This window comes from Enhydra lutris, unplaced genomic scaffold (assembly GCF_002288905.1).
Source record: "Enhydra lutris kenyoni isolate GAN:26980312 unplaced genomic scaffold, ASM228890v2 scaffoldscaffold35, whole genome shotgun sequence".
Lineage (NCBI taxonomy): Eukaryota > Metazoa > Chordata > Mammalia > Carnivora > Mustelidae > Enhydra > Enhydra lutris.
This window is the reverse complement of record NW_019154119.1, coordinates 368,132-393,785: the sequence shown is the minus strand read 5'-3', so window position 1 is coordinate 393,785 and position 25,654 is coordinate 368,132. Positions and strand designations below refer to the sequence as shown.

At 37.1% G+C, this 25,654-nt stretch overlaps 1 protein-coding gene across 3 annotated transcripts in view; it reads left to right on the top strand.

Moving 5' to 3' along the window:
* Window positions 1-6,315: 6,315 nt before the first annotated feature.
* The window catches only part of LOC111154087 (solute carrier family 30 member 6), a 41,445-nt gene continuing 22,106 nt past the window's right edge, over window positions 6,316-25,654 (top strand). For 2 of the 3 annotated variants that reach the window (XR_002641062.1, XR_002641063.1), the window contains exons 1-4: window positions 11,241-11,322; window positions 16,180-16,264; window positions 17,721-17,763; window positions 18,753-18,818. Coding sequence is in view for 1 of the 3 variants with exons in the window: in XM_022513456.1 (XP_022369164.1) it covers window positions 6,361-6,363; window positions 11,236-11,322; window positions 16,180-16,264; window positions 17,721-17,763; window positions 18,753-18,818 (284 nt within the window). In the remaining 2 variants the exon portion in view is untranslated. Of the gene's footprint in view, window positions 6,364-11,235; window positions 11,323-16,179; window positions 16,265-17,720; window positions 17,764-18,752; window positions 18,819-25,654 lie in introns of those variants that run through there. The other variant, XM_022513456.1, reaches the window with a different exon arrangement.

The window sequence follows — 25,654 nt, the reverse complement described above, 5'->3', positions numbered from 1 at the left end:
AAAAGGGGTTTAATAAATATGATGGGTTTTCCACTGAAACCCAAAAAGGACCATAATAAGGAAGAAGGACAACATCCTAGATGTAAGGGCCATACTTTAGTTAGGACTGTGGGCAAAAGGATAAACTCACTGTAACAAAGCTTAAAATCAAGTTTTCACAGCATCAAGATTATCCATTGTAATTTCACAGCTAGCCAGAAGAGAACACATTTTTTTAAAGATTTTATTTTATTTGACAGAGACTCAGCTAGAGAGGGAACACACGCAGGGTAATGGAAGAAGGAGAAGCAGGGTTTCCGCTGAGCAGGGAGCCCGATGCCGGGCTTGATCCCTGGACCCTGGATCATGACCTGAGTCGAAGGCACACACTTAATGACTGAGCCACCCAGGCACCCCAAGAACACATTTTTTTAGAAGAAAATAGAATCCAGAGTTTTCACAACACATCCACAAAGTCCAGTACACAATAAAAAAAATTACTAAACATACCATGAAGAAGTATATCCATAATCAATAGAAAACATGTAGAAGCAAATGCAGAGATGATTCACAAGTTGGAATTAACAAATTTTTTTTTTCAAAATTATTTTAAAACCGCTTTAAAACTTGTAAAACAATAGGAAAAAAAGATGAATGAACAGATTAGGATTTTTGGTGGAGAAACAGATACTGAAAACCAAAGGGAAAGTCTGGTAATGAAAAAAAACTGAAATGAAACATAGTATCTGAAATAAATTTCACTGGATGGGCTTCAGAGTGAACTGGACACAGCAGAGGAAAGACAACGGGAAGACAAGCTGATACAATTATCAAACTCAAGCACAGAGAGAAAGAAAAAATAGCAAAGGTTTGATACCTGTGGGAAAATACCAATCTAATTTACCTCTCGTTTGAGGCCCAAAAGGAGAGGAGAGGAGAAGAATGGGGGAAAATAAACATTTGATGCAGTAATGCCCAATGTTTCCCTTAAACTGTTGAAAGACATCAACTTACAGATCCAAAAAGTTCAGTAAACCCCAGGCATGATAAATACAGAAAAGACCATGTCTGGATACATCAGATTGCCAAAAAATAGAAAAGTGAAAAGAAAAATCTATAAGCAGTCAGAAAGGGGAAATGACATTATATTCAAACAAACAATCATTGACCTCAGAATATGGACTAATCAAAATGGTAAGTGGACAAGACAGGGAATGTCCTCACGGAGGCCCAGGGTAACTAAAGCAAAGCTTGACCAGTCACTTTTTTAACCATTGATTGCCAGTCTAATGGAACTTCCAACTGTTAGGCCTTAGGGCTTGCCTGAATTGAAGGTTTATCACGTTTATACTTAACATGTTTCCTTTGGAATGTTCCCTTATATATTAAATAGAAATAATACAATAGAAACAAAACAGAACAAGACTTTATAGTACAGATAAAGAATAGCAAAAGCAGCTGGAAGGAGAATAATGGCAAAAATACTTTCAAAATAAAAGTCTAATGATTTGGGCGCCTGGGTGGCTCAGTTGGTTAGGCGACTGCCTTCAGCTCAGGTCATGATCCTGGAGTCCTGGGATCGAGTCCCGCATCAGGCTCCCAGCTCCACGGGGAGTCTGCTTCTCCCTCTGACCTTCTCCTCGCTCATGCTCTCTCTCACTGTCTCTCTCTTCTCTCAAATAAATAAATAAAATGTTTAAAAAAAAAAAAAAAGTCTAATGATTTTACACAAAGATCTAGATCTAATTGCAAAACAGTATACTTCCAAGCTAAAAGGGCTAATTATTCAACATAAACCATTTCCGTGATTTTATTCCTACTTTGTTGAGTGTGGGTTTTGTTTTGCTTTGTTTTGTTTCCAAATAGGGGTGTTTGAGTTGTCAAATGCTTTTTCTGCATCTGTTGAGATGATCATGTGATTTTTCCCCTTTATCAATATGCTGTATTGCATTGTTTGATTTTCATTTGTTAAGCCCACTTTGCATTCCTGTGATAATTCACACTCATTCACGGTGTATGATTCCTTTTATATGTTGGTGGATTTTTTTTTTTTTTTTGTTGGGGTTTTTTTTTTTTTTTTTTTTTTTTTTGCATCCATATTCACATGGGATGTTGATCTGTAGTTTTCTTGTCTTTTTCTAGTTTTGGTATCAGGGTAATTCTTTGTAGACTGAATTGGAAAGTGTTCCCTCCTATTTTGGGGAAGAGTTTGTGAACAGTTGGTGCTAATTCTTTAAATGTTTGGCAGAATTCACAAGTAAAGAAGCCATCCTTGTCTGAGTTTTGCTTTGTGGAAAGTTTTTTTTTTTTTTTTTTTTTTTTTTTAAGATATTCTTTATTTATTTGTCAAAGAGAGAGAGCCCAGGCAGGCAGAGTGGCAGGCAGAGGCAGAGGGAGAGAAGCAAGCTCCCTGCCGAGCAAGGAGCCCAATGTGGGACTTGATCCCAGGATGCTGGGATCATGACCTGAACTGAACTGACTAAGCCACCCTGGCATTCCTGTGGAAAGTTTTTAAAATTTTTAAAAATATTTTATTTATTTATTTGACAGAGAGAGAGATCACAAGTAGGCAGAGAGGCAGGCAGAGAGAGGAAGGGAAGCAGGCTCCCCACTAAGCAGAGAGCCCAATGCGGTACTTAATCCCAGGACCCTGGAATCATGACCTGAGCCGAAGGCAGAGGCTTTAACCCACTGAGCCACCTAGGCACCCAAGTTTTTAAATTATAAATTCAATCTTTTGTTAAACATTTAGTCAGATATTCTATTTATACTTGAGTCAGTTTCAGTAGTTTGTGTCTTTATAGAAAAGAGTCTGTTTCATCTGTTATTTAATTTGTTGATATGCAATTGTTTATAATATTCCCTATCCTCCTTATATCTGTAAGACCAGCAGTAACTTGTCCTCTTCTTCCTTTCCTGATTTTAGTAATTTCAGTATTCTTTTTTTTTTTTTTAAAGATTTTGTTTATTTATTTGACAGAGAGAGATCACAAGCAGGCAGAGAGGCAGGCAGAGAGAGAGGAGGAAGCAGGCTCCCCACTGAGCAGAGAGCCCGACGCGGGGCTCCATCCCAGGACCCTGGGATCATGACCTGAGCTGAAGGCAGAGGCTTTAACCCACTGAGCCACCCAGGCGCCCCTCAACATTCTTTCTTATGTCGTCAGTAAAGCTTTGTCAATTTTGTTGAACTTTTCAAAGGGCCAATATTTGGTTTTGTGAATTTTTCTCTATTGTTTTCCTATTCCCCAATTCATTTATTTCCTCTCCAAGATTTATTACTTCCTTTGCTTGCTCTAGTTTGCTCTTTTTCTACTATGATGAAAGGTTAGGGGTGCCTGGGTGGCTCATATGGGTTAAAGCCTCTACCTTCGGCTCAGGCCATGATCCCAGGGTCCTGGGATTGAGCCCTGCATCGGGCTCTCTGCTCAGTGGGAAGCCTGCTTCCCACTCCTTCTCTGCCTGCCTCTCTGCCTACTTGTGATCTCTGTCTGTCAAATAAATAAATAAAATCTTAAAAAAAAAGATTATTGACTTGAGATCTTTCTTCCTTTTAAAATGTAGGCATTTATAGCTTAAATTTCTGCCTGCAGGTTTTGCTGTATCCAATAAGTTTTAGTATATTGAGTTTTCATTTTCATTCATCTTAATGTATTTTCAAAGTTCTGTTGGAATTTCTTCTTTGACCCACTGACTATTAAAGACTATGTTTTTTAATTTCCATAAAATTTGAAAATCCCAAATTTCCTTTAATTATGGATTTCTAATTTCATTCCAGTATGTTTGGAGAACATACTGTCTATGATTTTAATGCTTTCAAATTTACTGATGATTCTTTTATGACCTAACATATGTACTCTCCTGGAAAATGCTTCATGTGCACCTGAGAAGAATGTGTATTCTGCTGTTGGGTGGTATATTCTAGATATGTTAGGTGTAATAGGTATATAGTATTGTTCAAGTCTTCCTTTTGTTGATCTCCTCTGTAGTTGTTTCCTATCATTTTATATCCAATTGCCTGTAGTATTTTTTTTTTCTTAAAATAGCTTGAGAGATTTCTTTTTGATGTCTAAACCCTGTTACACTCATCAGTAAGGAATTATGTAAAGGCACATGCCTACAATTGAATTCTTTAAGGTCATTAAAACAACATTCTGGAAAAATTAAGATATAGGGAAAAGTTAGAATACACCCTTACATGAAGTAGGCGGACTACAGTATATACTATTTGATTCCAATTTTAAAAAGACTGTAAAGAAACTTCAAAAATCAGGAATGATTTGCTCCGGGTAAATAAGGCAATAATGTCCTAACCTATTGCTTCCAATCTTGTCCAGGAGTAGTAAGCACAGAGTAGCAGGTAAGGTTTTAGAATTAGGTTCTGTGACACAGAATTCCAGTTCTGCCATTAAGTAACTATGTGATGTTTGCATACAATTTTCCAAGCAGGGGCTAATAACAGTACCTATACCAAATGCCGGTTAGGAGGATTAAATAAGCTAGTCCATGTTAAACTCATAAAACGTGTCTACCATGTAAGTGCTTAGTAAATGTTCATTATTACTATCCACCTACAATCCATTCTCCATACCACCATGTAAAGGTCACTCCTTTGTTAAAACCCTCCACAGGCTTCCTGTCTCACTTAGAAAACAAAACAAAACAAAATCGGTCTCCTTACCCCTACATTAGAAATTCCTGTTTGAGCTGATCCATTTGCCATTTAGATCTCTTCATTAGATCTCCAGACACACTGCCTTCTTTGAGACCTTGAAACACTTCTGCTTGTTTTTGACTTACGTATTTGGATTGTTTATCTTGCCTGGAATAATTTTCACAGAAAAACTTTGTCATTCAGAAGTCAAATTTACTTTCCTTAGAGAAGCTTCTTGGACTACTATGAATTAGCAACCCAGTCACTCTCTGTAGCATAACATTTTCTACATGACACTATCAATATATTAAACATTTTTTTCCTCCCTACTTGTTTTCTGTCTCCTTTAAGTAATTAAAGTTTTCTGTCTCTAAGTAATTAATATTACTTCCATTACAAAATTAATTTCATGGGTATTTAGGTAGTGTTTTAGGATAGTACATGGTATTCTATATTTGGTCTCAGTTCAAATTCAGCTACTGTGGAGAACCAGCTGTATGCCTTTGGGCAAATTTCTTATTCTTCCTGCTTCCTCAAAAGGGAATACTATTTATTTCACAAAGTATGGCAGAAGTTTAAATCACACAACATAGGTAAATGCACTTCAGCACTAAATGAAATTTTCCTAACATTACAAATAAACCCTAACCAAATACAAATCAAAACCACAATGAGATACCACCTCACAAACCGAATGGCTAAAATTAACAATTCAGAACACACAGATGTTGCTAAGGATGTGGAGAAAGGGAGACCCTCCTACACGATTTGTGGGAATGCAAGCTGGTGTAGCCACTCTGGAAAACAGTATGGAGGTTCCTCAAAAAGTTGAAAATACAGCTACCCTACTAACCAGCAATTGCACTACTGGGTATTTACCCCAAGATGCAAATGTAGTGATCTGAAGGGGCACTGCACCCCAATGTTTATAGCAGCAATGTCCACAATGGCCAAACTATGGAAAGAACCTAGACGTCCATCAACAGAAGAATGGATAAAGGGGATGTGGTATGTATATATACAATGGAATACTACTCAGCCACCCAAGGGGAAAAAAAAATGAAATCTTGCCATTTGCAAAGAGGTGGATGGAACTAGAGGGTATTATATGAAGCGAAGAAACAAAGATAATTATCATGATCTCATATGTGGATTTTAAGAAACAAAATGGGATCCTAGGGGAAGGGAAGGGGGGAAAACCAAGATGAAATCAGAGAGGGAGACAAAACACAAGATACTTTTAATCATAGGAAACAAACTAAGGGTTGTTGCGGGGGGAGCAGGGCAGGTGAAGGGATAACTGGGTGATGGACATTAAAAAAGGCAGGTGATGTAATGAGCACTAGGTGTTGTATACAACTAATGAATGACCTCTACCTCTGAAACCAGTAATACATTATATGTGAATTAATTGAATTTACATAAAAAGACATCATACATTAAAAAACAAACAAACAAACAAACAAACAAACAAACCTAAGGGCTCCTTAACAAGGTCTCTAGCTCTCCACCTACCCCTCAAATGCCTCGGTGTGGTTGCCCTAGCCTCTCTGCCTTCACCTCTGTAGAACGCCGGGATAGCCGGAGAGAGGGCGGGAACAAGAGACAGCGCACGCATTTCCGCCCCCGCGTCTCTCTCCGCCAATCGGCTTCTGATGCCCCACCCCTTCCGCTCTAGGGAAAACCAGCTCCTAGAGCGTCTTCCGGCGGGAGCTGTGCCTCTCCTTATCATGGTGAGTTGGCTGCGGGTGTGAGGGGTTCTGTCCTAGGTGATTCGTCTTATCTTCTTTCATCCCATTGCGGCCTTGACAGGCCTCAGCTGCCCAGAGGTGAGGTCCTGGGAGTCGTGCTTGGCTCCCCACATCCCACAGGAGAAGCGGTGACGGCGGAAGCATTTTCCCCCCAGAGCTGATTCCCTCAGTCCCCTTCACCCGGTTGGTTAGATGCTGGGGATGCCGGCCCTGCTCGGAGCCGAGCTTTCACTTTTTAGCGAGCTTATGACTTCTCCCTTGCCGAGATTTACTTCATACCGAGATTTACTTCATACGGAGCTAAAAGTCTTGGCCGGCGTCAGCGTCTACACCCACGAAGGCTCTGAAAACAAGTCCACAGCGACAGCGACCGTAATTAGTGATGCTGACACGGGGGACAATACCGTTGGCGTTAATAAAGAGGGTTATGAGCGGGTTGTTGAGGTGAACGCCCCACACTGCGACCTGGCTTTATGGAGTGCCAGATAGCCTGACACGGCAGCGACGTTCAGAAGGCCAGTGACTGGAGAATGTCCAGGTGTTGGTAGAGCACCTTTGTTGCCTGTTTCTTCCTACTTTTGTAGAGCCCAGTATACCTTACGGTTTCGGGGATATGATGTTGAGCCTAAAGTTTTTTAGAGAAATTATTCTTTTTATGCTTTTACAGATCAGATGTATAGCTCTCCGAATCATATCAAAAGATAAGTTGATTGTAATTTTAGCGCAAAAGAGGTACCATTTTATCATAGAAGTTAATGGATCTCTTATTGATGGCCTACGTGTGAGAACAGGATCACGTTTCAGTTCCTAAGCCATTGTCACTCTAGTAGGTTTTTTTCCTTGAGTGGATATGGTCAAGAAAAATGTCCTATTTATGCTTTCTTTTTCTTTTGTAAATTTTCTGTAATCCGGATTTTGCACACAGAAAGTGGGTAAAAAGCCAGTTGGGGGGGGGGGGGCTGACCAAATAGCCTTCCAGCTACTTTCTTCAAAATATTCACCACTGTGTAGCCAGAATTAAATTTCTAAAATTGGGGACCATGGCACTCCCTTGCTCCCTTGCATAACCACCCCCGCCATCCACCCCCACCCACCCACCGCCCAACCACTCACACAGTCCTCAAGATAAAGTCCTATTTGGCATGGCATACGAAGCTATCTGTTGTCAAGCTGCTGCTGCTGCTGCTGCTTTTTGGGGGAGAGGGGGCCAAGCTTCTTTATAGCCTCTTATTTCACATACATACATTCATATTCAGTCAAAGTGAACACCTTGCACATGATGCTCTCAGGATTAGGCCTTTGCTCCTAATTTGTATATGCTGTTCTATCTGCCAAAACCAGTCCTCTCCTACCCCTCATCCTTATCAGTATAACCCTTAAACGCCCTTTAGTCTCTCATGAGCCTTCCTGCCCACCGGTGTCTCAAGATCCTGTTAGGTGCCTCCTTTGTGCTTGTGATATCTTGGTGTTATTTATCAATAACATATGTAGCCCGTACCAGACTATGTTAAAATTGTGTATTTACTTGTCTTTCTTACTTCCTAGACTGTAAGCTCTTTGAGAGCAGGACCTCTGTGTTCACTCTGGTATTCCCAGAGCCTTGTCCCTGGCTCAGAGAGGAGGTTTTCAATAAATACCTGTTTTATAAAACACCAAATAAATAGCTATGGCACTAAGTTTTTGTGCTTGAAACGTTAATAATACAGAAAAATAGTAGCATTTAAAGTTTATTTTAAAAGTTTTGGAGAAGAAAGGGTTTTCGAGTCCCTCTTGTTAAGGTGTTACATGCAACGCACAATGCTATCTTAGAAAATGTAAAGGAAATACAGCCCTTGTCATTAGTGATGTTACTAAAAAAATTGACTTAAAATGCATGATGATAGGGTGAGGAAGGCTGTCCTCTGGTTAATTACAAAGCAAGTGGCATAAAGAACAGTATAGTTTGGAATAATCTAGGAAGGCTTCACATAGAAGGTCAGCCATGAAACAGTATTTTCTCCCTACTCTATTACTCTTACTCTTACTATTCATTACTCTCATTCGGTTGAGAAAACAGAGGTCAAGTAATTTGTTAAGTATTACAGGGCTGTTAGAGCTTGGTTAGACAAGTCTGGCCTTTTCACTCTAGAGTGATATGATCATTAGGCCAGGGGTACACTAGTTTAGTTGGAGTTGATTCCCTGTGTGGAGCAAGAGATTAAACTGGAAAGAAACAGACTACATGATTGAAAGCATTGAATTTCAGGTTGCAAAATTAAGAGTTTATCATGATAGCAATGGAGGGCCAATATAATTTTGAAAAGTGACATGAACATTAGGATTTTTGTGGGTTTTTACTTCTTTTAACCAATATCAGAATGGCATCAGAAACGGCATTCTACCTTTTAGAAACCTTATTTTCTCAACCTGAAACTTAAAGTAACTTAAATCATTTAAAGTGGGATGAAGTTAGAAGATATCCAGGGATAACAGTATTAAGCAGAATTTATCTTTGGGACCAAATATCCCACACATAATTCATTAAGAATGGAATATATTTATTAATTGACCATTCATTAGCATCTCAGATGAAAACAGCATATTGTTCCTTCTCAACTGAATTAGCTTAGCAAAGCTTTAGGGTTACACACACACACACTGGTCTTTATTTGGATAGCAAAAATTAGTAACACTTTTTTCTAATGCTTTATTTTTATATTTACTTTTTAAGATTTTATTTATTTATTTGATAGAGATAGCAAGAGAGGGAGCACAAGCAGGGGGAGTGGGAGAGGGAGAAGCAGGCTTCTTGCTGAGCAGGGAACCTGACTCACGGCTCAATCCCAGGACCCTGGGATTATGACCTGAGCACAAGGCAGATGCTTCATGACTGAGCCACCCAGGTGCCCCTATTTTTATATTTTAAAGTATGTTTTACTTAAATTTTTTTTATTATGGAAATTTGCAAAAACAGGAAAGAAAGTAGAAAGAAATTCTACTGAGTATAATATAATAAGCGCCCATGTAGCCATCCCTTGGCCTCAACAATGATGAACATTCTGGTTTTAAATGCCAGATTTCTAATGTTCAACTTTATCTTCTGCCTTTTCTGAGTTTCATCTAATGAAACTAATGACATGTCTGAGCTTTGAAGAAATGGGATATACCTTTTTTATAGCTACTGAGATGTTCCTACTATTACTTAGGAAAATCAGACCTGTGCTGGAGTTGGATCTGAAAGTTTTCCTCATTTTTTATCTGTTGACACCCAGTTCCATGGCTTTCTGTGGAATTTAAGTGTTTAAGTCAAATTGGCCAACAGTAGTGAGGTAGAAATAGTTGTTATGGTGATTGTGGCCTTACTATCTAGGAAAGCATTTTGCTAAAATTAAAATCCAAATAAATATTTAAGTGCATGGCACTTAGCAATCAAGTTATTATATATGACCCGCTGATAATTGTGAAAGATTTTTTTCCCTAGAAACAATACATAGCTTTTGAAATAACAATTAAAATTCTTTTTTTCCCAGTTTATTTTCTCTCTGTAGGATTTTCTTTATTTTTGTCTGTTGTTGAGTATTATAGTCCCAAAATAGTAAAATTGATCAGTTTTTTCCTTTACAGCTTCTTGGTTTTATATCCTATTATGAAAAGTCTTTTCCAACTCCAAGATTATAAAATTGTGCATCCATAAATTTCTTCAAGTATTCAGTAGTTTTGTATTTTAGTTTTAACATAATAAAAAATTAGAGTAAGAAATATAGTAAAGATCCAACGTTACCTTTTCCAAAAACCATTTATTGGGTAACTCATATTTTCTCCTGCTGATGTTGGATATTGACTTAATCAAGCTAATTTCCCATATATACTTAAATTATCTTTTATTCTAAGATTTCATAAGCTTGAGTGGCAGATTCCTCTTTAGTCTCCACTTACATTTCTTCTCTTGTCAGTAACCCCACTATCATGCCCTTTCTCTGATGGTCCCATACGGTGTTCTAGCAAGGACTGCGGAGACTAGTGAGGATGTCTCTTGACTTTGAATGCTTAAGAGAGAACCTCAGAGATTTTACTATAATAATAGTTTCCAAACTTTTCACATATAAAACTTCTATTAAGTTAATTGTAGTATTTTATTTCCAGTAGGGCTATCTGGCAAATGGTTTGATTTTATGGTTCAAAATAATCTAAAATCCATTTAAAAATAGAATTGTGTAGCCAGGAGCTAAAATGCCTGGGTTTGGGGGCACCTGGGTGGCTTAGTCGGTTAAGTGTCTGCCTTCAGCTGGGGTCATGATCCCAGGGTTCTGGGAGTCTGGGAGTCTGCTTCTCCCTCTTCCTCTGCTGTTACCCCTGCTTGTCCTCTCTCATTCGCTCTCAAATAAATAAGTAAATAAATAAATAAAATCCTTAAAAAAATAAAATGGCTGGGTTTGAATTTCTGCTCCGCCATTTGTTAGCATTGTGCACTTGGACAATTAAAGATTGTTTCCAGGGTCTCCTGGGTGGCTTAGTGGGTTAAGCCTCTGCCTTCAGCTCAGGTCATGATCTTAGGGTCCTGGGATTGGGTCCTCCATCGGGCTTTCTGCTTGGTGAGGAGCCTGCTTCCCCCTCTCTCTCTGCCTGGCTCTCTGCCTTCTTGAGATCTCTCTCTCTGTCAAAAAATAAAAATCTTCAAAAAAAAAAAAAAGATTGTTTCCATCTCATAGATAATTGTGAGAAATAGATAAATATGCATAAGTATCTAGAATAATTGCTTGCCACATATTGAGCATTCAGTAAATGTTAGTTGTTACTATTGTATTACATCACAGGATATGAAAAAGATTAGATGCTTCAATGTTGATTTGTTTATTTTTTTGTTTATTTTTAAAGGGGACAATTCATCTCTTTAGAAAACCACAAAGATCTTTTTTTGGCAAGTTATTACAGGAATTTAGACTTGTAGCAGCAGACCGAAGGGTAAGTTATCTTTATTAACTCTAATCACTGTACTGACAACATTATGACATTGAAAAAGATAATTTTTAAGGCATTATAGAAATTACTTGTGATCCCACCATACACCTTTTGTTTTTAAGTAAACGCTCGCCCAACATGGGGCTTGAACTCACAACCCCAAGGTTAAGAGTTGCATACTCCACCAACTGAGCCAGCCAGGTGCTCCATGCCAACTGTTTTCATTTTTTGTTGTTGTTGTTGTTGGATAAGCAATTTTTTTTTTAAAGTAATCTCTGTGCCCAACATGGGGCTTGAACTCACTACACCAACATCAAGTAGCATGCTCTATTGACAGTGAGCCAGCATTTTAATGGAAAATTAAATTACATTGTAAATTTAATGTAAATTGTAATGTAAAAATTACTTTGATACGTAGTTATATTGCTTGGGAGGAAGCTAGGCTTTGGTTAAGATTTTTATTCTAATTCTAATGAGTTATAAAGAAAAATTATTTTACTATTGCCTTTTGTTACTTTTTTTTTACAAAGTTAATGGATGTAGTTTAAAGCCATGTTTTCTCATTTTTGGTGTAAGGAAGGAAAAACAACTTATGCTTTGAGGTCATGAATTCAAGCCCCACCCATGTTGGGCAAAGAGCTCACATTTAAAAAAAAAAGATAAATGGTATCCTTTTTGGTGACCAATATAGACCTTCTAGTTACTGTTCTATATTCATTGTTTTCATTATTATCTAAATTATACTATAAGCTCCCTGAAGACAGTGACTGAGTCTGTTTTGTTCACTTTTTAATAAAAGTACAAACTAAGTACCCAATAAATACATGATGAATTTTAAATAAACCTAGCTTCAGTGGAACATAAGTGTACCTATGACATTGGTCATGTATTATGTATGATACTAGATTAGAGGCTTTTGTTCTTTGTTTCTTATCACTATATTTCCTGTTGCTAAAACCTTGGAATATAGTCAGAACTGAGTAATTCTAGTATTTGAAAATAGTATCATGTCCTGGATGTTAAAGAGCCAAGAGTAGGAAATTCATCTGCTGCTTCTGTGTCTAGTCCACTTAGGATGATCTCTTGAGAACAGATAGATAGAACTTTATCATCTTGGTGGAAAACAACTACATTACAGAAGTAAACAGGAAATTCTTGAACCATAAGCTTTATTGAAGCACAATATACCACAGAATAGATAGTAGGAACAAAACTGGTATAAGAGCACCTGTGTTGTGCAGATACTGTCCATCATAATTTAAATCTTACAAGATGTGCCTAGCTCACCTCTCTTTACTACTACTCCTGTTTTGGTTCATGGTAATTCCTTACATCATGAGGAAAATCCCTACTTCTCAGTTCCTTACTTCCTTACCACAAATAATCTTGTCCTGCATCCCTTCCAATTGTCCACTCCTGTGACCATACCAACGCCATTATCATTCATAATTATATCTTCCCATTGTCTCAGTTTCAGTTATTTCACTCGTAGTCACCATCTCTTGTTATTCCAGTTCACTCCTTGTATTATCCCAATTCCAGTAATTCTTCAATCTTACTAGGATCTCCAATCCACTGACTATGCCGTATTTTCCCTGTTTTTCACCTCTTTTATCCTCATTTGCTTAATTATCCAATTTAGATTCTTTGGTCCATTATTACTGATTTCTTGCATATGTTTCAACTCCTTTGTGCCCTCCCACCCATCTGTAACTCTTCCTCTCATACTTCCATGGCAAATCCTTAACATCATTAAGTCAGCATTCCTGCTGTTCTGTACCTGCACCCAAGCAACTGAATGTAGCCTGAGAGAAACACAAAACCATGGTGACTGGTCTCACTTTAAATTCATGCCCAAGTGCGCCATTAGGCTGCCCATAGTATATCATTCAGTTCATTCAGTTTTCCATTTTTGTAGATGGCTATTTTATGCCATAGTCTTTCACTTCTGTCCTCAAACTTCCAAAATCTTTTTCATCCTCACTCTGACCTGTTGATCTTTCTTCCTGTTTCACTAAAGGAAAAGAAGTAATCAGAAAACACTTCCACATCCTGTCCTCTCCCAACATTCTGCCTTTGCTCCTGTTTCTATGAATTGGCTCTCTGCGCTTCTACTTGTTGCCTACTCAAAGACAAGCTTCCTACAGTTGTTCCTTCCTGCATCGTGAGCACATGCCGCATCTTCCACTTTGAACTACTGCCTCATTTCTCTGCTTCCTTTTATAGCAAAACTACTTAAACTAATTGTCTTTACTACCCATTCACTTTCTCTTCTCCTTGTCTCCACTAAACATATACCAGTCTGGTTGTAGCCCCCCACCAATCCACTGGAACAGCTTTAACAAAGTAACTGGTAAACACTGTGTTGCCAAAATCAATGGTCATCCTCATTTCCCATTTTACTTAACCTTCAATAACATTTAACAAAAATTTGTTACTTCTTCCTTAAAGCACTTTTTCATTTTGACTCTGAAATATCACTTTTGGTTTTCCTCCTACTTAGTTGGCCGTTGTTCATCACTTCCCTCTCATCTTCCTGATGTCTGAGTTTTAGAGAACACGTGCATTGTGCAGATACTCTCCGTCACTTAGAGCTAAGTGCTAAGCTCCAGCACTTAGAGCTCCAGCTTCTGTTGTTTCTGTTCATTACACCTAAGTGACGCTTTGCCACATGCTCATGACGTCATATTTACATCTCAGTCCATAACTTTTCCCCTCCTTCTAGATTCCTATACATATCATGGCTGTCTCAACATTTCCACTTGAATATCTAATAGGCATCTCAAATTTAATATGGTCAAATTTGAACTTTGATTTTTCTGTTCCTTCCTCACTAAATGGCCACTCTGTTCTTTTAGTGCACAGACCGAAAACCTTGGAGTCATTCTCCCTCTCTTTCTCTCATTCTTCATCCATTCTGTAAGTAAATCTTGCTGGTCTGTCTTCAATGTAACACACAGAATATGACTTTTTTAACACTTTCTTACCAACTTCAAAATCACCATTTCTCACATGGATTTCTGCAGTCACATTCTAAATGGTTTTCCTACTTCTGTCATTGCCCCTATTCAGTGTATTCTACAAAGAGAAGCCAAAATGATCTTTTAGAAATGAAAGCTAAGCTGCTTTCCATCTCGTTTGGAATAAATCCCATGTCTTTTATCTGAAACGCAAGAAATCCCTGATGGAGCCCTGGACTTCCTCTCGCCTCTCGTCTATCCGTCCTCAGCCAGGTCCTCTTCTATCTCAGGGCATTCACACTGTAGTTCCCGTTTTCTTTTCCCGATATCTGCATGCTTAGCACCTTTGCCTCTGTAAAATTTCTGGTTACATGTTACCTTACCAAGGGGATCTTTTTGACCACCTTGTGTGGCAGAGCACCCTTTCCATGTCTCCCATTACGGTGTTCTTACCGTACTTTATTTTTCCTTTGTAGCACTTACACCACCTGACCTTGCATATTTGCTAATTGTCTGTCACTCCTGTATCTCCTGTGCCTGGAAAAGCATCTTTTGCGAAATAGGTACTCAAGTATTTGTTGATAAATAACATGATTCCTCAGTAGAGCTGCAGAGAATGTCATTTTCAAATTACATGCCTTATCCTCCTTTTCTGACTATTCTTGAATCCCTATTCTGACTAGAGCCTGTGTCCAGTCACTTCATTAATGTCCTCACTATTAGAGTCCCTTGTCCCATTAACCTATCATATCAGCTCGGTCTCTGACATCGCTATCTCACCTGCTCCTCTGGTTTTGCTCCTGGGGGTAGAGGAAGATGCAGAATGCTGTCTACCCTAAATTCATGGTGGCCATTCTTGTTCTCCTCTGATGATTCAGATGTATGCTCACTAGAACTGCTGTTCTGCACATTCTCCTCTGGATTTAAGTTTCCAGTCCTATTTATTCTACCACATCCCTTAATTTTAGAAAGTGGCCTTGTTTCTTCTTTTCTAGAGATGTAGAGGCTAGTAGCTCTGTGCTGCTTTGCTGTCACTTCTTTCTAGTCACAGTTTCTCTGTCCCTTCAGTCAACCTTTTTACCCTTCTCACCTTTCTCAGAGAAGGTGTTCTTCATCCTAAATCTATACTCTGCATCTGCATTCTAAAGCCATCCTATCCCACACTTGACCTTTGGAATTATATCTTTAATTTTAACACCTTCAGTGAAAACTCCCTTTTCACTAATTTCCTTCACTTCTACTTTCACACAATTATAGGTCTCCCTTTGTAGGGAGTACAGTGGAATAAAAGTTTTAAAACACTTCACTTGATCTTTTATTCTTAGAATGCCCTTTCTGCTTCCTCTGACAAAATCCTCACTACTTGCATGGTGTATCTCAGGTCTACCAACTTCTAACCCATGGTATAGTCTTTTCCCCTTTTGCAGTCCTATTTCATATGACTTATTTGGTAAATAAGTAAGTGGAGCCCTTTTTGGTGAGAGAGGAAGAATAACTTATTTTGATATAATTTCAAGCTTATGGAAAAGTCACAAGATTAGTGTAAGGAACTCCTCTAAGCCCTTTACTCAGATTCACCAGTTGCTTTATATTTTGCCCCCTCTGCTATTGTTGTCTCTACGTATAGAAAGAAAATGATATTAAACTATATGCCTATTTTTCTCAACTGTTTGAGAGTTTATATGGCAGAATGTTCTTCTCTTGAGTTTGTCCTCTAGAACTACCTTTTTTTTAATTAATAAAATAATTTGGTTGATGGTAATTTTTGTAGATATAAGAAATATGACCTTTTGAAGGAATTTGTGCTTATTCCTTTGTTGAGTGGGAATTGCAGCAACTTGAACAGACCCAGTGAAGTTTATCAGCACTATGCAAATAAGAATGATTTTGTTTTTCACAGTCCTGGAAGATACTGCTCTTTGGTGCAATAAACTTAACATGTACTGGCTTCCTGCTTATGTGGTGCAGCTCCACTAACAGTATAGGTATGTCACCTTTCTAATTTTGTTGGAGTTAATCATTAGTTTCATATATATTGTTCTGATTTTTTTTTAAAGATTTATTTTTATTTATTTATTTATTTGACAGACAGAGATCACAAGTGGGCAGAAAGGCAGGCAGAGAGAGAGGGGGAAGCAGGCTCCCTGCTGAGCAGAGCCCCCCGATGCAGGCCTCGGTCCCAGGACCCTGGGATCATGACCTGAGCCTAAGGCAGAGGCTTTAACCCACTGAGCTACCCAGGTTCCCCTATTGTTCTGATTTTAAATAAAGATATATCTTTCTTTATGTGGAATATATTATCCTGAAATATAACTCAAGATTTATGAGAGACTCTATGTAAAAATGCCTTGTAAAGTTTGGTTCAGTTGTTAGCATTATCATTTTAAATGAGCTAATCATTTTTTTAAATAGCTTTAAATTTACTTGAAAGACTGATTCCTTTATAACGTGATAGATTAGCCATTCAATTTATGCCGTGTCTAAGTAAGATTTTGAGGTTTATATTTCTTGGATTTTCCTTGAAAAGGGAAGTCTATAATATTTTTCTTGTTTCTTGACCTATGCTTTTTAAATTTTTTATGTTATTTATTTATTTTTATTTTTGAAGAGAGAGAGTATGAGTGAGGGGAGGGGCAGAAAGAGAGGGAGAGAGAAAATTCCAAGCAGGCTCCACACTCAGTGCGGACCCTGATGTGGGGCTCCATCCCACAACCCTGACATCATGACCTGAATAGAAATCAAGAGCCAGACGCCTAACCAACTGAGCCACCGAGGTGCCTCATTTCTTGACCGCTTATGTTTTATGTACCGTTGTTTTCATCGTGCTATTTAAAGAATATATATATATTTTTTTAAGATTTTATTTATTTATTTGACAGAGAGTGATCACAAGTAGGCAGAGAGGCAGGCAGAGAGAGAGAAGGGGGGGAAGCAGGCTCCCTGCTGAGCAGAGAGCCCAATATGGGACTCAGTCCCAGGACCCTGAGATCATGACCCGAACCGAAGGCAGAGGCTTAACCCACTGAGCCACCCAGGTGCCCCAAGAATATATTTAAAATAGTACTTAGACGACAAGAAGGAAAAAAAAACCAAAACAATCATAGCACTTTTGGGTATGTGCTGCTTCCTTTGTCCTGATGGCAAAATCAGGTTCTAGTGCAAGCTTTCACACTTGCCAAACTTTTTTTTTTTTTTTTTTTTAATTACTAGGCTCTAATGCTGGGCTTGAACTCACAACCTTGAGATCAAGAGTCCACTACTCTATCAACCATGCTAGTCAGAAGTCTCTGTATTTACTACATTTGGCTACGAATATTAATCTAGGTAATTGCCAACATGTAAGGTCAATTAGTGACTCAGGTTTTCTTGCTAATGGATACTCCTGGTATGAACCATCATGGATTCAGCAACATTTTAATCACTTGTTCTGTTGTTTTGCAGCTTTAACTGCCTATACGTACTTGACCATTTTTGATCTTTTTAGGTAAGTTTTTAAAAGTCTCTTTACTATTTTGAATCTAAGGAATTTGTTGCACTGAATTTTGTTTTCTGTGCCTAAAGAAAAGTAATCTGTGAAATAAGTAAGATTATCAACATAGAACATATATACAAACAGTACTATTAGAAGATATACTGGAAGAAAATATCCCATTTATAGAGGAACAGAGAAAGTAATACCTAGGCATTAGATCATATGCCTTGGGTGCCTACCTATAGGTGAGTCACCTGTGGCCAGGATCAGGGTCAAGTAAGAACATACCATGTAGGTGGGCATTAATAACTAAGAAGTGATCAATTGTGAATAGGGAGACACCCTTTTGGCTCCCTGCTTTATAGGACCTTTCATATCACTATGTTAGGTTGCAAGATACTTGATGTCTTCAGGGTCCATGCCATAGGAGTATAAATATGTCTTTTCATCACTTCTGTAACTAAATCTACTTGACTCATCTAAAGCATACAGTTACCACCTGGATTTCACACTGTAGTAAGTTGTTTTAGAGTGAATCTTCACTGTACTCGGAAAATGAACATAATTTTATCCTATCCAGAATATTGTTGTTATTAATATTTAGTTTAACTTTTAACAAAGATTAGAGATTATCAGAGTTAAAGTTTATTGTCTGTGGCTAAAATAAAATATGTTACCTTTATTATTATTGTGTCACTTTTGCTTTCTCAGTTACGGAAACCATTTAGGGTAGATAACTTACTGAGTAGAGAAAGTATGGGTTTAGGTTCTATTTACTGACTTGATGGATCATGACTTTTTTCAGTTTCTCTGTATGTTAAAACTCATATATTAGGATGCTTGTGGTGATTAGATTACAGTTTATTAGAATAATTTATTAATTTAGTGTGAAAACACTGATAAATTTCAGCCAACTTAGGAATTCCAAAATCTCAATTTCTTTTTGTGTGTTCTCCTCTTGTTGTAGTTCTAAAGCTAAATTTATTTTCCTTTTTACTTAGTTTAATGACATGTTTGATAAGTTACTGGGTAATGATGAGGAAACCTAGCCCTGTCTATTCATTTGGGTAAGTTCAAGTCGTTTTATTTTTTGCTAACTTACTGCTATTAAAGTGGTAGTTATTATCAGGCAGTAAAGAGCTAGCTAGAGTGTTTGTAGAGAAGAAATGCTGTCTGCGTAGTGGGATGGGGGTCAAATAGTGAAAGTAGATTTAAAAAGATATCTTCCACAGGATTCTCGATAAGGAACATGAACATGTAAATTTAAATTATATTAAAATAAAATGTTCACATTAAGTTTTTTTCTGTTTTATAAAACAAATATTAACATAAAATGTTCACATTAAGTTCTTTAATATTTTGGTAATCCCTTAAGTTTTAGAGAAGGTACAAAGGATTCTCCTCTAGGTGTGTCCTGTAAATGTTAGAGTAAATGTGATATATTTTATCATTAATGTAGTGGTAGAGATGTATTTTTATCTTAAGACTGGATTTGTGATAGCAATAGACTAACAATTTGAGGTTTTGTTTCTGTAGTTTTAGAAATTACTAAAAGTTGGAAGTTGGAAGATAATCTTTTGTGTTAGAGGTTTTTATTAATGTATTAGAAAAAGTGAGCTCCTTTTTGGATTCCAGGAAAAAACTTGACAGAAGAATTTCTTTTTAAGTTTGTGGAGGGTTTTACTGTGATAAAATATATGTAACATAAAAGGTAACATTTTAACCATTTTCAAGTGTACAGTTCAGTGGCATTAAGTACCTTCACATTGTTCTGTGAGCACTGCTACTATTTCCAGAAATATTTCCCCTTCCGAAACAGAAACTCTGTACCCATTAAACAATAACTCCCTGTTCCCCTATCTCTCAGACCTTGGCAAGTGCCATTTTACTTTCTGTGTTTATGAATTTGCCTGTTCTGGTTATTCATATAAATGGAATCACACAATATTTATCTTCTGAGTATGGCCTATTTTACTTAATGTTTACAAATTTCATCTGTGGTTATAGCATATGTCAGAATTTCATTACTTTCTAAAGCGGAATTATTTTCTATTGTATGTATATATGATGTTTTGTTTATTCTTCTTTTGATGGGCATTTGGTTTGTTTTCACCTTTGGGCTATTGTAAGTAATGCTTTTATAAACATTGGTGTACAAGGATCTCTTTGAATCCCTGCTTTCAGCTCTTTTTGGTGTATACTGATTCCAGGATCATACTCTGTGATTCCATCTTTAACTTTTTGAGGAACCACTGTACCCAGCAGCAGCACCATTTTCCATTCCTGCCAGCATGCTTACCAACACTTGTCATTTTTTTTTTTTTAATTTTTAAAAATCCCCATAGAGTTAACATACAGTGTTATATTAGTTTCAGGTATACAATGTAGTGATTCATAATTCTATACATTACTAAGTGCTCATCACAATAAGTGTACTCTTAATCCCCTTCACCTATTTCAGCCATCCCCCCACCCAACCTCCCCTCTGATAACTACCTATTCTCCGTAGTTAAGAGTCTGGTTTTTGGCTTGTCTCTTTTTTTATTTTGTTTTGTTTCTTAAATTCCACATATGAGTGAGATTACGTGGTACTTGTCTTTCTCTGACTTACTTCATTTAGCATCATACCCTCGAGATCCATCTATGTTGTTGCAGATGGCAAGATTTCATTCTTTCTATGTTTGATTAATATTCCATATATATATATAGTTTTTATCCATTCGTCTGTTGATGGGCATTTGGGCTACTTCCATATTTTGACTATTGTAAACAATGCTACATTAATCATAGGGGTGCACATACCTTTTCAAATTAGTATTTCTGTGTTCTTTGAGTAAATACCCAGTAGTGGGATTACCAGATCATACGGTCATTCTATTTTTAATTTTTTAAGGAACTTCCATACTGTTTTCCATAGTGGCTGCACCACTTTGCATTCCCACCAACAGTGCACGAGGGTTCCTTTTTCTCTACAACCTCACCAATACCGGTTGTTTCTTATATTTTTTATTTTACCCATTCTGACAGGTTTTAGGTAATATCTCATTGTGGTTTTGATTTGCATTGCCTTGATGATAAATGGTGTGGAGCATCTCTTCATGTGTCTATTGCCATCTGTATGTCTTCTTTGGAGAAATGTCTGTTCGTGTCTTCTGTTCATTTTTAATTCGATTTTTTTTTTATTAAGTAGTATAAGTTCTTTATATATTTTGGATACTAACCCCTTATCAGATATATCATTTGCAAATATCTTCTCCCATTGAAAGAAGAATTTAACTTTGGCAAATAAACTTTTGAACCAAAATTAGTCTTTTGAACAAAATCAGGTTTTATTTACGTAAACAAGGAGGCAAAGTAAACATGAAATTTTAATGCAAAGAGAAGATATTCAAAAGTGTCACTGAGATTTGATACACTTGGACTGTTACTATGATAATTGGTTACAAGATACATATAGATACCTGTATATAGAAGTCTGTGAATCTGAGTTAAAGCTTTTGCTTGTAAGTGACAAAAATCCAACTCAAGCTAGTATGGGGAGAAAATGGGAACTCTTATAATTTTGTAATCAAAATGTGGGAAGACTGAAGTGACTGGCATAGGGACTAGTACACTCAGGCATTGTCTTTCTCTTCCCTCTCAGGCTGCTTTTCTCTGTATGTCAGGTTTAGTTTCTCAGACCACTTTTCCCTACCATCCTGGAATAACTCCTAGCAAGACCTTAACTGGAAACTTATTGTCTTCATTTTAGAGAAGGAAAACATTTTCCTCAACTCTAGTTAGGAAAATCATGAGAAAGAGGGGTGCCTGGGTGGCTCAGTCAGTTTAACATCTGCCTTCGGCTTAGGTCGTGATCCCAAGGTTCTGGGATCAAGCCCCACATCGAGCAGGGAGTCTGCTTCTCCTTCTGCCACTTCCCCTGCTTGTGTCCTTGCTCTCTCTCCCAAATAAATAAATTAATTTAATTTAATTAAATAAATTAAATTAAATTAAAATTAAATTAAAAATTAAATTAAATTAAAAAAAAATAAATTAAAGAGTCATGAGAAAGAACTATTGATTGGTTCAGCTTGAACAGTTATTAGTCTTTAGATTAGATATTATGGCCAGGAGACAAGATTAAGCAAGGACATGATGCTCCCATTTTGGCCTACTTAGAGTGAACAAGAAAGGAGGGAGCAATTAAACAATAAAATTAACCTCTGACTATAATTTCAGTCAGTCACATAGCTTGAAATATCATTTGTATTTAGTAATTTCAAACTCTAGTTCTTTAGCCCTGAGATCTGTCTTGTTTCAGACTGCCGCCTTTACAGCATCACATGGATGTATCTAATTGGTATCTTAAATATTGGCTAGAATTCTTGTTTTCTTCCCCTGAAACCTATTCCTCTCCAGTTTTCCCCATCTCAGTAAATACACCACCACTCAGTTGTTCAAGCAAAATCTTTTGTTATTTTCTCATTCCCCACATCTATCCATCAGCAGGTTACATCAGGGTAACCTACAAACACATCCAGAATCTGCCTCTCCCCCCATTTCTATCTCAACTACTAACTTCCTAATCAAGCTACCTTCATTTCTTGCCTTAATCCATCCTCCTAACTGCTTCTGCTCTTACCCCCTTGGCAGTCAGAATGTTCTTTTTTAAATCTGAGTCATACTTTAAGTCTCCTCCTTGAAACCACCCAGTTGTTTGTTGTCATACTTAGAATAAAATCCTGAGTCCTTTCTCTAATTTACAGAATTCTTATATAAACTGTTCTGTGCCGACTTCTCTTCAAGTTACCATTTTCATGCCCTCCATACCACACTTTTTTCCTGTAATTTGTATACAACTAATTTATTCCTGCATTAGGTTCTTTGTACAAGCTGTTGTCTTTCTTTAAAATGTTCTTCACATCACCTTTACAAGATGAGCTCCATCTTGTTATTCCAGTCCTAATATCACTAAATGCCAGTGTCATTAAGTGACTGGGCCCAATCTAAAATAGATTCTAAAATGAATCCTAGTTAGCCTCTTTTCACATCAGACTACTATAATTCTCTATATACAATTTACTAGAACTTATAAACTGTTATTCTTTCTCCCCCTTTAAAATACAAATTTCATGGTAGCAGGGCTATATCTCGTTCTGTCTTACATCCTTCTACAGTTCGGTGAATTTTATTTTATTTTATTTTTTTAAAGGTTTTATTTATTTATTTGACGGAGAGAGAGAGATCACAAGTAGGCAGAGAAGCAGGCAGAGGGGGAGGGGGAAACAGGTTCCCTGCTGAGCAGAGAGCCTGACGTGGGGCTCGATCCCAGGATCCTGGGATGAAGGCAGAGGCTTAACCCACTGAGCCACACAGGTGCCCCAGTGTTTGGTGACTTTTAATAAATGAATATACCTGTATAACTACTGTCTAGATCATGATATAAAACACCACAAGTCCTCCCCAAAAGTCTCCCTTTATTTTGAGTCTTAGTCCAAACCCAACAAAAGTAATCAGTGTTCTGACCACTATTCCTTGCAGATTGTTGTTGTCTGTTTTTGAAGGCACATAAATGGGATTACAGTGTATACTCTCCTCTAGCAGTAGTTCACTCTGGTCCATTGCTCTCATATTCCATTTTATGAATATACCATAATTTCTTTTTATGTTCAGCTGTTGAAGGGCACTTAGATGATCTTCAGCTTTTAGTTGTTATAAATAAAACTATTTATGAATATTCTTGTGCATGTCTTTTGGTGTACATGTTTATCCCTTTATGGTGGATACATATCTTTGAGTGAAGTTACTCAGTCATAGGATTTGCAGATGTTCATTGTTAGAAGATAAGAAAATACCAGTTCTCTTGAGTTTTACCAGTTTACTCTCCTACTGTCAATGTGTACAAGTTCTGGTTGTTTCATGCTTGTACCAACAGTTGATAATTGCCTTTTTTTTTTTTTTTTTTAAGCCGTTCTGGGGTGTGTAGATGTGTCTTGTGGTTTTAAATTATTTTCCTGATGACTAGTTGAATACTTTCTCATATTTTTTATTGATTTTTTTATATGCTTCTTAAATCATTCAGATTACCTACTTTGTGAAATGCTCATTAAAGTGTTTTACCCATTTTTAAATTGGATTATCTTTTTTCTTTTGTTATTGATATGTAAGAGTTCTTTATATATAAATATCTTTCCCATAAATGAAAAGTTTTTAATTTCAGTGATAAATTCAGTTTATCAGTCTTTTATGGTTAGTCCTTTTTGTGTACTTATCAAGAAATCTCGGCCACTCGTAGGTCATAAAGATACTCTGGTATTAGCCAGAGGTCTTGTTGTTTGACTTTTTACATTTAAGACCTGTAGTCAAACTGGAATTCATTTTTGTCTATGGGTTGAAGTAGAGGTTCAAGGCACATTTGTTTCTATCTAGTTTTTCAACTGATAAAACATATATTGGGAAAAAATTAATCCTTTTTCTACTGCTTTTTCTGCCTCTACCCTTTTCATAAATTAGGTGATTATGAATGTGTAATTCTATGTCTGGATTTTCTGTTCTGTTTAATCTTGCACATTTCTCTGTTCTTGCATTAGTACTATGCTGTGTTAACTATGATAGTTTTGAAATAAATCTTGACATTTGGCAGTATAAATCTTCCACCTTTGTTCTTCTTCAGATTATCTTTGCTTTCCTTCACTCTTTACATTTCCATATGCACTTTAATATCAGTTTATCAATTTCCACGAATAAGTTTGTTTCATGTACATACTGTTTTTATGCTTTTATAACTCATTCTTTTCACTTACATCTTTCCATGTCAATAAGTACATTTCTGTTATAAATTTTTTAAAGATTTATTTACTGATTTGAAAGAGAAAGAACATGCACTCAAGTAGGGGAAGGCACAGAGGGAGAGAATCTCCAAGCTGACTCTGCACTGAGCACAGAGCCCAATGTGGAGCTCAGTCTCACAACCCAGGAGATCATGACCTCAGCCAAAACCAAAAGTTGGAGGCTTAACTGTCTGTGCCACTCAGGCACCCCAGTTTCTGTTGTATTTTTAATTATATATATATGTTCTTTTGTTGATTTCAACATTTTTTCCTTTACAAACAGCAGTGTGATGCACATCCTTAATTATTTTATTATCTTTTCTGAAAATATGTAATTCCTCGAGAAAGTTCAAGCATTTATACATACCACAAATATTGAATGCCATTAAATTTATGTTGTGGAAAAAGGTAAGATGAATAGGACTACAGCCCCTGGCCTGCAGCTGACAGTTTAGGGATTATAAGACATATATGTAATTAACTGCAATTATGTGTAGCAGTGATAGACAGTATAATAAGTGGTTAAAATCATGAACTCTGGAGCTAGAGTGCCTAAGTTTGGAAACCTGACTCCTCCACTTGCTAGCTATATGACTCTAAACAGTTACTTTTCTTTTTTGTGTGTCAAGTTCCTTATCTCTTCTTTTCTAAAAAAGTGGATAAAGTAACCTTCCTAAGATGCTGGAAAGTTTAGAAGAGATAATATGGGGGTGCCTGGGTGGCTAAGTCAGTTAAGTATCTGACTTAGGCTCAGGTCATGATCTCAGGTTCCTGGGATTGAGCCCTGCCTCGGGCTCGACACCCTCTCCCTCTCCTGCTCCCTCTGATCATGTGCTCTCTCTCTCTCTCTCTCTCTCAAATAAATAAAATCTTTAAAAAGAGAGAGAGAGAGAGTGTTAAGCATTTATGTCTAACACAAGATGGGCCAATCCAGTGTTAGCTGTTAATTATGATAATAATTATTTCTAGAAAAATAAGAGCCATAATTGGGTCCTGGAATAGATGTTGTACAGATAGGCACTCTTTTTCTTAATCTGTGATGTTCTTTTTATCTTCATTCTAGAAAATCTGTAGTCTGTCCGAACAGTGTTTGG